This window comes from Mytilus californianus, unplaced genomic scaffold, assembly GCF_021869535.1.
Source record: "Mytilus californianus isolate M0D057914Y unplaced genomic scaffold, xbMytCali1.0.p SCAF_11, whole genome shotgun sequence".
NCBI lineage: Eukaryota > Metazoa > Mollusca > Bivalvia > Mytilida > Mytilidae > Mytilus > Mytilus californianus.
The window spans coordinates 13,964,151-13,977,974 of NW_026262593.1; the positions used below are offsets into that span (position 1 = coordinate 13,964,151).

Below are 13,824 nucleotides of genomic sequence, written 5' to 3' on the forward strand. Positions count from 1 at the left end.
ACCAAGGTAAGTTCAAATTGTGCAGCAGTTTGAACATCAATAAAAAAACAAAGGGACAGAATAATGAAATATATTAAACCAGCTTCTTTTTATTGATATTAAAAAAAAATCATGTTTATTTGAAAATCATGAATTTTAAGGAGTAGATTATGGTACATTATCGTCAAGTATGCTATCAACACTGCTATAAAAATAGGAGATGTGGTATGATTGCCAATGAGACAACTATCCACCAAAGTTCAAATGAAGTTGTTGTAAGCAGTTACATGCAACCGTACAGCCTTCAACTATGAGAAAAACCCATACCTTATGGTGGGCTATACAAGAATATTGCTTCTTTGTGTAATGGAATAAATAAAGACAGTACATGTATGTGGTCATTGCTTCAAATTAAAAGCTATATGGCTGTTGATGGATACTTATACATCCCAATTACACACCTCAACTACTTTGTAAATTGCGTAGGTAATTGAAATATGTAATTGTAATTGACCGTAATTAATTACAATTTCTCAAGTAATTGTTTTGAAAGTAATGAATTACATAGCCAAAATTGTTTGTAATTGACAATTACTTTTCAATTACAACTCAATTACATTTAAAATTTTTTATTAGAAAGATTGAATCTTGTGTTTTCTCAAAATATGATGAAAAGCCATGACCTCAGTAAATGTAGTTAGCTGACAAAGCAAAGCCTATACAGTATACTTCTGTAATTACACAACCATGGGAGATTCTTTATTTTGTATTGATTGAACACAAAATAAAAAAGAAGAAAAATAAAGATTTAAGAAACATGCCATAATTTGTGTTTAAAAGAAACCAGTAGTAAGTCACTGTCTTGTACCTTAATTAGCTTTGTTACCTATATGTATATTCAGATAGATATTGAATGAATACTTTATTGCTAGACATTGATTTAAAATGATCATGCAATTTTAAAGGACATAGTCAATCAACAAATATAACTTCTGGCTATTTGTTTTATTATAAATTATATAATGACTGTTTTCACAACAGTTAAGTTTGCATGTTAAACAGGTGTTAAGACAATTGGAGATAGATAAATATACCCCTATAGCTAGGTACATGAAGTTTTTTAAATCAATTGTGATTAAAAGTAAAGTATATTTTAAAAAAAAGTCAGGCTTTCTAAATCAAGTTTTGATCAATATAAAAAATCATTTCATAATATTAAAATTAGGGCCCTCTTTTTGTATCATTTTCAATGAAATACATTAAAATATAAATTTCAATACTGGTAATTATAACAAAATTTAATATTTTCAAAATATTAAATAAGGCTTTTTATCATTTTGAGCATTAGATTAAACCTGACCTCTATCCCTTACGATTCTGGATGGACAAAGTATTATGTGCACTTCAGATTTATGTATGTTTTTTTTTCTTGTTTTCGCCGTAACACACCAGATACCTAACTTTTACTATTCTTTGATACTGGCTGAATTAGAAAATAGTTGCTGAAGATCTCATTTGTTATTACTATTAAGCAATGTATGATACTTATGTACATATCATAGAAGTCTGAATAAATGCATGTTTTCAATATTTTAAATTTTCCTTTCAAAAGTAATTGAAGTAATTAATTACATTTGACAAGTAATTGGAAAGTAATTAATTACATTGGTAAAAAAAGTCAAATGTAATGTGTAATTTAATTGAAGATTTTGTAATTGTAATTGAATGTAATTAATTACTTTCAAAAGTAATTGACCCCATGTCTGGGATATACATGTATTAGCAGTTTGACAAACACTAATTTTGGTCTTTCAGAAGCTTGGAGAGTTAACTCCTTATGGTTTTATTTATACCATTTGCTGCACATATTATTTAATGTACACTTTTACAGTATATCATAACCACATCACAGCTTAATGCTTCTTCTGAACATTTGAAGGTCCCTACTATGTATTGGTTACCTAAATTACACAAAAAACCAGTAAAATATCATTCCATCTCGCCCTCTAGTAAGTGTTCTACAACTAATCTTTCAGTGCTTTTAACAAGTTCCTTAACTACTATCAAAGAGCTTATCATAAACTATTGTAATAAAATATATGAAAGTAGTGGAATTAACTATTTTTGGAGTGTAAAAAATTCTTTGGATGTTTTAGATAAATTACGTTCTTTTGATTGTCCTTTTGATTCTGTTGACGGTTTTGACTTTTCTACTCTTTACACTAAACTTCCACACAATCTTATCAAAAAAAAATTTGACTATTTAAATAAATGGTGGTTTGGTAAATCTGAATGCAAATATATTTGATGCAACTCATTTAAAGCCTTCTTCTCTAATGAGAAAGGTAAATATGCTAGACATACTTACTGGAGGTGTGATGAGATGATTGAAGCTGTTAATTTTCTCTTTGATAATATTTATGCACGTTTCGGCAGCTAAGTTTATCGACAGGTTGTAGGTATTCCTATGGGCACAAATTGCGCCCCTTTAATAGCAGACTTGTTTTTGTACTGTTATGAATCACAGTTTATGACCAAACTCAGTAAAGACCCGTCTAAATTGCATTTAATTGATAAATTCAACAACACTTACCGTTATCTTGATGATATTTTTTCGTTAAATAATCAAGAATTTTCTCAATATACTGCCGAAATTTACCCAAAGGAACTTACTTTAAATAGATCAAATTTAAATGGTAACAACTGTCCTTTCCTAGATTTAGATATTTCGGTTTTACACGGGAAACTCCACACTTAGATTTATGACAAAAGGGACGATTTTTCGTTCCCTATTGTTAATTTTCCCTTTTTGGATGGTGATGTTCCTTTGGCACCATCTTACGGTGTTTATATTTCATAAATCGTTCGCTATGCCCATGTCTGTTGTGACGTTTTTGATTTTAACAAATGTAATCTATGTATTACTGGTAAATTATTAAGCCAGGGATTTCGTTACCACAAATTACTTAAAACCTTTACTTTATTCTTCCACAGATATAAAGATTTGGTTTTGAAGTTTGGTTGTACCTGTAGAAAACTTATTTCAAACGGGATTGCACATCCTCATTTTTACGGCAATATTGTTTACCGTGCCCGGAAATTTAGAAACGATCCTGGTAAACTTATCGATCCTTTAAATAAACTTTTCTAAAAGGTTACCAATTCAACACTGTAATTAGATCATTAAATATTGTTTTTATTGGTACTAATATTGATTTTGTTATCAGTAAATTAAAAGCAAACTAAATATTATTGTTATATACATATACACATTCATGGATCTACAATCTGTCGATACCTGTATCTTGGCATTGCACAAGGTCATGTTTTTCTCTGACTGTTTATGACGTCTTTACACTAAATCCATTGGATGTTGGATGTGTACGGATTGATAATTTAGTCTTAGATGCATGATTTTTTTTATTAGTTGCTTTGAACTAGCTGTCAGTAACTGTGAGTACTCTCAGATCTGTACTTAGTGTCTTTTTGTTGTTTGGATGTACAAGTACCCGGCCACGTCCACTTGTATTTGTAGTATTTGTATTCTTATCCATCTGATGAGTTAAGCCTCTTTCAACTGATTTTTATAGTTCGTTCTTATGTTGTACTGTTACACCACTGTCCCAGGTTAGGTTGGAATCCCGCTAACATGTTTAACCCCGCCACATTCTTTATGTATGTGCCTGTCCCAAGTCAGGAGCCTGTAATTCAGTGGTTGTCGTTTGTTTATGTATTACATATTTGTTTTTCGTTCATTTTTTGTACATAAATTAGGCCGTTAGTTTTCTTGTTTGAATTGTTTTACATTGTCATTTCGGGGCCTTTTATAGCTGACTGTGTGGTATGGGCTTTGCTCATTGTTGAAGGCCGTACGGTGACCTATAATTGTTAATTTCTGTGTCATTTGGTCTCTTGTGGAGAGTTGTCTCATTGGCATTCATACCACATCTTCTGTTTTATATTAAACAACAAACAAGACATGCATTCAAATCTTAAATGCAAAATGATTGGATAGTAATTTTTTTCAAATATGATTGTGATATTGATTTAAAATATGTATCTAATTTTGAAAACTATTTCTTTACAGTTGATGGTCAGTGTTTCCGATTAGTTTTGGAAAATGGGAAAACCATCACACTCATGAAGAAAACAATATCAAAGTCAAAGAAAGGTGATAAAATTAGTAATTATGGAAATCAAATACTCCAGCTAGGATTGCTGTTTAAAGACTTGATAGATATGATACATATGCCAGAAAGAGTAAGAGGGATACGCTTGTTAAAACTTGCTATGATGTATTTCAAAGTCCATAACAATCTATCTAAGTACGCCTTAGAAATACTCAGACTTCTGGTACATCAACTATGTACTTTGTCTGAGAAAGGCTCCAATGAGGAATTCTACTCCATGTTTGTAAATACAGGAGGCAAATTTGACACGCATATTCCTGCTGACCGAAGGATGGAATACCTTGTCAAAGAAGTAAAAGAACATGTTAAACATATGTACTCCAACAAAACTGAAGAGAACATTTCAAACCGTACCAGGGCAATATCTGGAATTCACGAAATTTCAGAAAATTTTGACAAACAGTCAGGGGTAATTATACGTTCCAAAAAACATTCCGACAAATCGTCTAAGGCAGATGAACTGGCAATTCTGTCAGATTTACGAGATATAAGACCTTTTCATTGTCAACCTGGTAGGAAACATTCATCTTTTGGAGAAATTTCATCATCTGTTGTTCAAAACCTTGATGTCGACCATTATCACAATTGGATCATTACCAGAAAAGTTAAATTTGCTTTGGAAAATGGGAACTAAACATTGACATAATATAATGACTATCAAGTCTGTACTTTGTGTCTTTTTTGTTGTGAGGGATGTATAAATTCCTTTGCCAGGTCCAGTTTGTTTTTTGTTACTTGTTTTTTTTTGTATTGATCTGATGAGTGAAGATATTTCATCTGATTTTTGTAGATTGTTGTTATGTTGTATTTGATAATTACACCATTTTATGCCTGTCCCATGTCCTGAGCCTGATGTCGTTGGTTGATGTCTCTCATATTTGTTTTTTTTAATTGTTTTGATATAAATATATAAGGCAGTTAGTTTTCTCAATTTATTTTTTTCCATTTTTAAGTGGGACCTTTTATAGCGGACTATAAGGTATGGGTTTATCTCATTGTTGAAGGCTATATATATGGTAGCATTGCCTATAATTGCTTACATCTACTTCTTTTGAACTTTGGTGGAGAGTTGTCTCATTGGCAATCTTACCAATTCTCCATATTTTTATGATAGGTATTCTTAATTAAAAACTGCTATAGCTTTTGTCCAATCCATCATTATTTTTTCAAATATATTCCACCTTTGGTTTGTGGTGATATTTGATATATAACAGTCCACAGTAGAAGTTTTTTTTAAAAGCTGGTTTCTGGTACATGTAAAATCAATGGAATTAACATACAATATGCAACTTCTTATAATCTATAAATATTTTCAACTTTTTAATTAGTTACATGAAATATTTTTACATACTATAAAAGAAAATGCATGATCAGTTACTCTGTTTCCTTTATTTTTCAAATTTACAATTAGCATATGCAATGTACAGAATATTGGTTCTTTTCATTGCTGTTTCATAGACCAGGAACTGGTTATTCCATTTTTGGCAATATACTCTTATTTGGAATTAAAATATTTACTTTCCTGCATAATTGGAGTTATCTCCCATTGTTTTAACAACTATTTGTGAACAAAGTAAGAGGTACATTTTATTTCTTACAGTCAAACAATTTAATAAAAATGTTGCAAATAAGGTGTTCTTTAATATTTAAGCAGTAAGTCCAAAGTTTGTTCACTTCTGAAAATCATAATAAGATAGGTCCATTTTCTTGTTGTTGCTTTTTTTCATAAATATTTTTTTTAAACTGAAATGGCCCAGTCAATGCATTTTAACTGCTCAAAAAGCACAGAATTTTGTTCACTGACTTAATTGATAAATATGTAGTGTAAAATTGGGTTAATTTAATTCAATATTTGTACAATGAGTAAAATGTTACTCAAATAATGCTGCTTTAGGTGTACATAAGGACATAACCCCTGAATGTCCCCTTCACATTTAATGTCTTTGTAGTACAAAACAATTTTGTCACACAAATTTTGGGTCAATCCTGACACAAGCTGTTGGTTTAACATGTTTATTTGATCATTTTCTGCCTTAAAATAAGATTCCAGCATTTCCTTTAATTGTTTACAATCAGGTTCATCAGCACATTGACAATTATCTATAACTTCACACTTTTCAACTTCACTTACAAGACAATAATCACATTCACAATCTTTTTCACATACATCACAGCAGTTATGCTTTAGCATTGAATCTAAATCTGCTTCTGTTTCAAAATACTGGCTCAGAAATTTTCTTCTGCATGTTTTAAGGAGGCAGAATTCTCTCACTTCTGGTTGTACAATGGTGTTGGTGGCAATATCACTCATATTATAATGCATAAATGCACTGCTTTGTCGACCATCTCTACCAGCTCTTCCAATTTCTTGTAGATAACCTAAATGAGTAAACAATTATTGTATTTGTAAAATCATTCCCTTTCAGTTTTCAAATATTTTGTTCTGACATGAAAAAAAACAAAAAAACGTATTACATATTACAAATCTTTGAACTGCAATTTTGTTTTGAGGAGCTAGTGGTGCAATTAGTCATTGTGAAATTGTTTTCCTCATGATCATTTTTTTTCATCTTGTGTGAAAGTCTCATGTTTTTTTTAATGTTGGTGTATCATCATTAGAAGAGGTGACCAACATATAGCATTGACCTTTGACCTCATGGTGAAATTATTGATTTTTGTATTGTACATACTTGTAACCCCTATAACTTTTCATCTTTTACAAAGTGTTATGATATTTGGAATGTAGGTATATCACAACAGGATGATGTGTAGGGTACCATCATAACTTATATGTGAGCTTGATTTTTGACCTCAAGGTCAAATTATTGCTTCTTTTTTGTTTTTGTCAAAGATGTGTTATCTGGAACCAAACTTTTTGTACTTTGCACAAGTCTTATGATATGAGTGTTATTTATAACAATGGGCTTACCCTAATCTTTTACTTAAATGTTAAGGTAAAATAATTTAATTTTTATCAGTGATATGTTGTTCAAAGTCAAAATGTCTTGTGCTGGACTTATTAAATTTGATGGTGTACAATGCAGAGACATATATAATCGTTGTAACTCAAATTTATTGAAAGAAGCCTTTATATGTAACAAAAATATGCATGAAAATGACACTATGACTGAATTATTGGTACTACTCTGTTAAATTTATTGTAGAAAAGCTTGAATTAATAGAAACATATTTATTATTCAATTAATAGATTAAAACAACTTATTATGAAAAAGTTAAAAGACATTGTTTTTGAAAGCATGCTACACTGATGATGATAATGTTACTGGAAAGCTGGATACATATTTTTCTCATAAAAGTAATTTCAAAATGGAAAAATATCTTGATATTCAAAGTTTTGAAATAGGACAAATATTAATAAATATGTAAATTTTGCATATGCATATGTGCCCATCAATTACGAGTGGAAAAATAGCACTCTACAAACAAACCTATAGATAGGTCACAGAGGACTTTTTTTGTTCTCATAATGATATAGAAGATGAGTTTCATTTTTGAAATAACTGTCCATTATATGATAACTTTTGAGAATTATTGTTTACACAAGCTCATGAGCACTATCAAAATTTTAATAACTTAGACTGCAAATCAAAATGTTTATGGTTAATGACCACGGAAGATAAATATATACTTGAAAAGTTATATTTTTTATGTAATTTTCTTATCCAGCATTTTGAATTGAGTTCCAAAAATTATACAAATGGCTAAATCTCTTTTAGTTTATCTATATATATTTTAAAATAAAAAAAATTAAAATAAAATACACATTACTCTGTTTATGCGTATGCATATTTCATGTATATATATTTTTATATATATATTATGTTAATTCCTAATATATATATGTGTTAGACTGCAGTCAAACTTGTAAAGGTGCTTATCCAATTCTTGCAATTTAAATATTATATACATAAATATTTAGTTATTTGTTGCTGTGTGTACATGGGAGAAAACTACCCTTATATTTAATCAGTTGGGGCTTCTTTTTTTATCCAACGCTGAACACCATATCTTTAAAAATTATTAGATACTGTTTAAAGGGGAATAATCCTTACATATTTATTGATTGTCTCCCATATTAACTTTCTCTTCTATGTATTCAGTGATTTTTATGCTGTATTTTATTTTATTATTATTTCATTGTCATATAATTTAATTTTGGATGTAACACGTCTTCCGATTGGCTGACATTGTTTTGTTTATCAGTTTATAGACATAATTTTGTCATGTGACCTTGACGTCATCAATGTTTTTTCATGATTTACTCCGGTTTAAAATGGAATTAAGAATTAAATTATAAGAAATGACTGTAATATTTTTTCTGTCTATTCGAAATAACATAAAAAAAGTGGTGCACACTTTAAAATAACCTGCTACACGGGTTATTCAGTGTGCACCACATTTTTGATGTTATTTCTTCATAGACAGAAAAAATATTACAGTCATTCCTTAATTATAACAAAAATTATTGTTATCATTGTATGAAATTTAAAACCCACAAGGGTCCATAACTGGAATAATGAAGTATTTCTGTTTCTATAACCCATAGTATAATATGTAATATAGCCATAATACTTGCATTCTAATGAACTTGGTGGTCCAATGTGACAAACCCTTTCAACATCTGGGGCATCAGTTCCCATACCATAGGCTTGAGTTGCAAAAAGCAACTTTATGGATCCATTTGTATCTGCCATGTTCTGTGCTATATTTTTTTTCATCTAAAATTATATCATTAATTACAAATGCAAATGATTTATAATGTTTTCATTTTTATACGACCGCAAAAAAAATTTTTGTGGTCGTACATGTATATTGGTATGACGTTGGCGTCAGCGGCGTCGTCGTCGTCGTATGGCGTCGTCCGAAGACACATTAATTTTCGCACTCTAACTTTAGTTTAAGTGAATGGATCTCTTTGAAATTTTACCACAAGGTTCAATACCACAAAAGGAAGGTTGGGATTGATTTTGGGGGTTATGGTACCAACAGTAAAGGAATTAGGGGCCAAAAAGGGGCCAAAATAAGCATTTTTGTAACTTCCAGACATAACTTGTGTGTTAGTGTATGGATCTCTCTGACATTGTACCACAAGGTTCCATATCACAAAAGGAATGCTGGGATTGATTTTGGGGGTAATTGCCTCAAAATATTAGGAATTAGGGGCCAAAAAAGGGGCAAAAAAACAAGCATTTTTCTAGTTTCATGACAATAACTTGTGTGTAAGTGCATGGATCTTTCTGAAATTGTACTACAAGGTTCCATATCACAAAGGAAAAGCTGGAATTGAGTTTAGGGGTAATTGCTGAAACGTTCAGGAATTGGGGGCCAAAAAGGGGCCAAAAATAAGCATTTTTCTAGTTTCCAGACAATAACTTGTGTTCAAGTGTATGGATCTCTCTGAAATTGTACTGCAAGGTACCATACCACAAAGGGAAGGCTGGGATTGATGATGGTGGTAATTGCCTCAATATTTTAGGAATTAGGGGCCAAAAAGGGGCAAAAAACAAGCATTTTTCTAGTTTCAGGACAATAACTTGTGTGTAAGTGTATGGATCTTTCTGATATTGTACTACAAGGTTCCATATCACAAAGGGAAAGCTGGGTTTGAGTTTGGGGGTAATTGCCCTAATAGTTTAGGAATTTGGGGCCAAAAAGGGGCCAAAAAACACATTTTCTAGTTTCCAGACAATAACTTGTGTTCAAGTGTATGGATCTCTCTGAAATTGTACTGCAAGGTACCATACCACAAAGGGAAAGCTGGGAATGAGTTTTGGGGTGATGAATCATAAGGGGGTTCAAAAAATTTGGGGGGGGGGATTTTTTTTTTTTTTCCTTTTTTTTTTCTTTTAAAATTTTCCATTTTAAGTTGGTTATTTCTGATTTATATTTAAAAGCAAATAATAATGATATGGTAGGAGATACACACCAAACAAGATGTGTAAATTATTATATAATAAGTATTGTGCAATAGCAAGAAATTTTCAATTGCACAGTATTGCACAATAGCAAGAAATCTTCAATTGCACAGTATTGCGCAATAGCAAGAAATCTTCAATTGCACAGTATTGCTCAATAGCAAGAAATATCCAATAGCACAATATGCGCAATAGCAAGAAATTGTCAATTGTACAGTATTGCGCAATAGCAAGAAATATTTAATTGCACAGTATTGTGCAAAAGAAGATACTTCGTATAAATTGCTTATTTCTTGACCAATTTCAATGGGGTTTTATTCTTGAATTCTTGGGGTTCTTTAATATGCTGAATCTAACCGTGTATTTAGTTTTTGGATTTTGGGCCCCGTTTTTAAATTGGTCCACATTGAGGTCCAAAGGGTCCAAAATTAAACTTTGTTTGATTTCATCAAAAATTGAATTATTGGGGTTCTTTGATATGCCGAATCTAACCGTGTATTTAGATTCTTAATTTTTGGTTCCGTTTTCAAATTGGTCTACATTAAGGTCCAAAGGGTCCAAAATTAAACTTAGTTTGATTTTAACAGAAATTGAATTCTTAGGGTTCTTTGATATGCTGAATCTAAACATGTATTTAGATTTTTGATTTTTGGGCCCCGTTATCAACTTTGTCCACATTGAGGTCAAAAGGGTCCAAAATTAAACTTTGTTTGATTTCATCAAAAATTGAATTCTTGGGGTTCTTTGATATGCTGAATCTAACCATATTTTTAGATTTTGGATATTGGACCATAATAGGTGAATGTCCAATTTAAAATTTATAAGTTCTTAGACCACATTCATTCTGTGTCAGAAACCTATGCTGTGTCAAATATTTAATCACAATCCAAATGCAAAGCTGTATCAAGCTTGAATGTTGTGTCCATACTTGCCCCAACTGTTCAGGGTTTGACCTCTGCGGTCGTATCAAGCTGCGCCCTGCGGAGCATTTTATTGTTTATTATGTGTTAAATACTATTTTATTCAATTCATTGTTTAATGTTTAATACTAATGTTTGAAATATCTTGAATAAAGTGGACATAGTCATTGACGTTATGTCACAATTAAACTGTTATTTTTATATAAACATGTATGCATGTACAAAGATGAACAAGGTCTCTGTCCAAGGCCAAATATTAAAATTAAATCAACGTCATGAGCACTATATGCATGATGGCTACGAGTATACGACCTCGTTAGTTAGAATGAAAATTCAGAATACATGTAGTAACCAATGGATTTCAATGTCATAATCTGTTTGACAATATTATGGATGGGCACATCTAACGATTGGTTTATTTTTTAACTCTTCAAAAGATATAATATCTCTAAAATATGCCCATAAATTTCTTCCAAACCATATTATAAAAATAAAAGAAAAATCTTCTACCTTAAGAATGAGAGTATATTTCAATACAAAAATATGTACAAAAACATCAGACAGAATGAAAATAGAAAAAAAATATGTATACACCTGGAGTCAGTATACCAGTTTTTTGGGTTTTTTATCCATTACTTCTTTGAAATTTTGCCTGCATTTTACTGGTCTATGTTTGATTTCTTAGTACGTTCAAAAAGGATTGCTATATTAATATTAATTACCTCATCTGTGCAAGGTGCATGGAACTGTGACACTGCTGAAAGTATCTCTTGAGTATTATTTACAAGACGGGCTGCCTGTGATACCATGTCATAGCCTATACCACACCATTTGAGCTTTGAATATATTATAGTTTTTGGAACATTCCCAATTTCACTACAAAGTTCCTCAATATAAGGATTAAGTACATCCTGGAATGAACCCTCTGCTGTTGTCTTTCCTCCAGTAAGTGGTAGACGTTTTTTAACTATAATTTTAATGTTGGGTCTATCAACTGGGCCTGATAGTGTAAACACATCTTTCATACAAAGCTGTTGTTGAATTTCTCTCTTCATTTTTGGTGTAGCTGTTGCAGTTAATGCTAGTATTTTAGCTTGTGGTAGTATTGCACGCAGTTTCGAAATATGTCTGAAATCGGGACGAAAATCATGTCCTCATTGAACAACACAATGAGCCTCATCTACTACAATGTGTGAAACATTTTCCCAACTTTTCTGCTTAAAAACATTACAAATTTCTTTTTTCAGAATCTGTTCAGGGTGGCCAAAAACGTACATGAATTTACCATTCTTAAAATCTCTTCCCTCTGGACCTAAAATATAAAAATGAAACAATCTATTGGTACATAAACACCATTTATTTTTAGACATTGATTAATAAGATCAACATGTATTTACAAAATTTTATATTTTTATGAGTATAATTACATTTAATAAATATATGGTTTGTAAAGCAGGAGAGACATTTCAACATGTGCACTCTTGACTTAATAAATGATTAAAGTCATATATTTTAACCTAAAATATAATATTGAACTAATCAATTTTTTTTTTTTCAATTTATGTATTATCTGGTAGATAATTCAAAGTGCTACCAAAGTAATTCACACGTGCACAAAAAAAGTAATGGGAAGTACATAGAGCAAAAGACACATCAATGGTTCCTGGTCCCCCAGATTATATCAAGAATCTGTATTATCTGCCACAATGGCAGGGGTATCATTGGGCACCACCCAACTCATTGTTGCCAGGTTAAATGTGTCATCAAAAGTGTTTGAACTAATTATAAACAAGAAATGATTGTAACAGGATGCTGTTACGAAGTCTCCCAAACGAAGCTCCCATAATTCGTAATTCCCAGGATCGCCTGACATTGGACAAAGTCCAGTAAAGTTATATGCATTAGTGATGCCTGGGGAATAACCCTGTATATCATTCAAATCATCTTGGCATGACAAACCAGAATATATATGGTTTAGGGGTGGGGATCTCGACCATTTACAAGATACTAGAACATTAGGGGTGGGGGGAACCCCTGGGGACTGACCCTATACATCATTCAAATGTTCTGAGACATGACGAACAGGAATATATATGGTTTAGGGGTGGGGATCTCGACCATTTACAAGATATTAGAACATTGGGGTGGGGGGAACCCCTGGGGACTGACCCTATACGTCATTCAAATGTTCTGAGACATGATGAACAGGAATATATATGGTTTAGGGGTGGGGATCTCGACCATTTATAAGATATTAGAACTTTCTTAAATGGCAGGGGGTGGGGGTGACCCCTGGGGACTAACCCTGTATATCATTCAAACCATCTTCGCATGACAAACCAGAATATATATGGTTTAGGGGTGGGGATCTTGACCACTTACAAGATATTAGAACTTTCTTAAATGGCAGGGGGTGGGGGTGACCCCTGGGGACTAACCCTGTATTTCATTTGATGTGCTTTATCATGACAAACCAGAATATATATGGTTTAGGGGTGGGGATCTTGACCATTTACAAAATATTAGAACTTTATCAAATGGCAGGGGGTCCGGATGACCCCTGGGGACTAACCCTGTATATCATTCAAACCATCTTGGTATGACAAACCAGAATATATATGGTTTAGGGGTGGGGATCTTGACCACTTACAAGATATTAGAACTTTCTTAAGTGGCAGGGGGTGGGGTGACCCCTGGGGACTAACCCTGTATTTCATTTGATGTGCTTTATCATGAGAAACCAGAATATATATGGTTTAGGGGTGGGGATCTATACCATTTAAAAGATATTAGAATTTT

At 31.8% G+C, this 13,824-nt stretch overlaps 1 protein-coding gene across 1 annotated transcript; it reads right to left on the reverse strand.

Annotated features, from left to right (window-relative positions):
- Window positions 1–8,119: 8,119 nt before the first annotated feature.
- LOC127719614 (uncharacterized) lies at window positions 8,120–12,172 on the reverse strand. The gene is made up of 2 exons (XM_052225842.1): window positions 11,748–12,172; window positions 8,120–8,908 (listed from the first exon to the last, which is right to left on the reverse strand). Exons 1-2 carry the CDS (start codon window positions 12,078–12,080, stop codon window positions 8,630–8,632), a joined length of 612 nt encoding a protein of 203 aa, XP_052081802.1. The 5' UTR covers window positions 12,081–12,172; the 3' UTR covers window positions 8,120–8,629.
- Window positions 12,173–13,824: the final 1,652 nt, after the last annotated feature.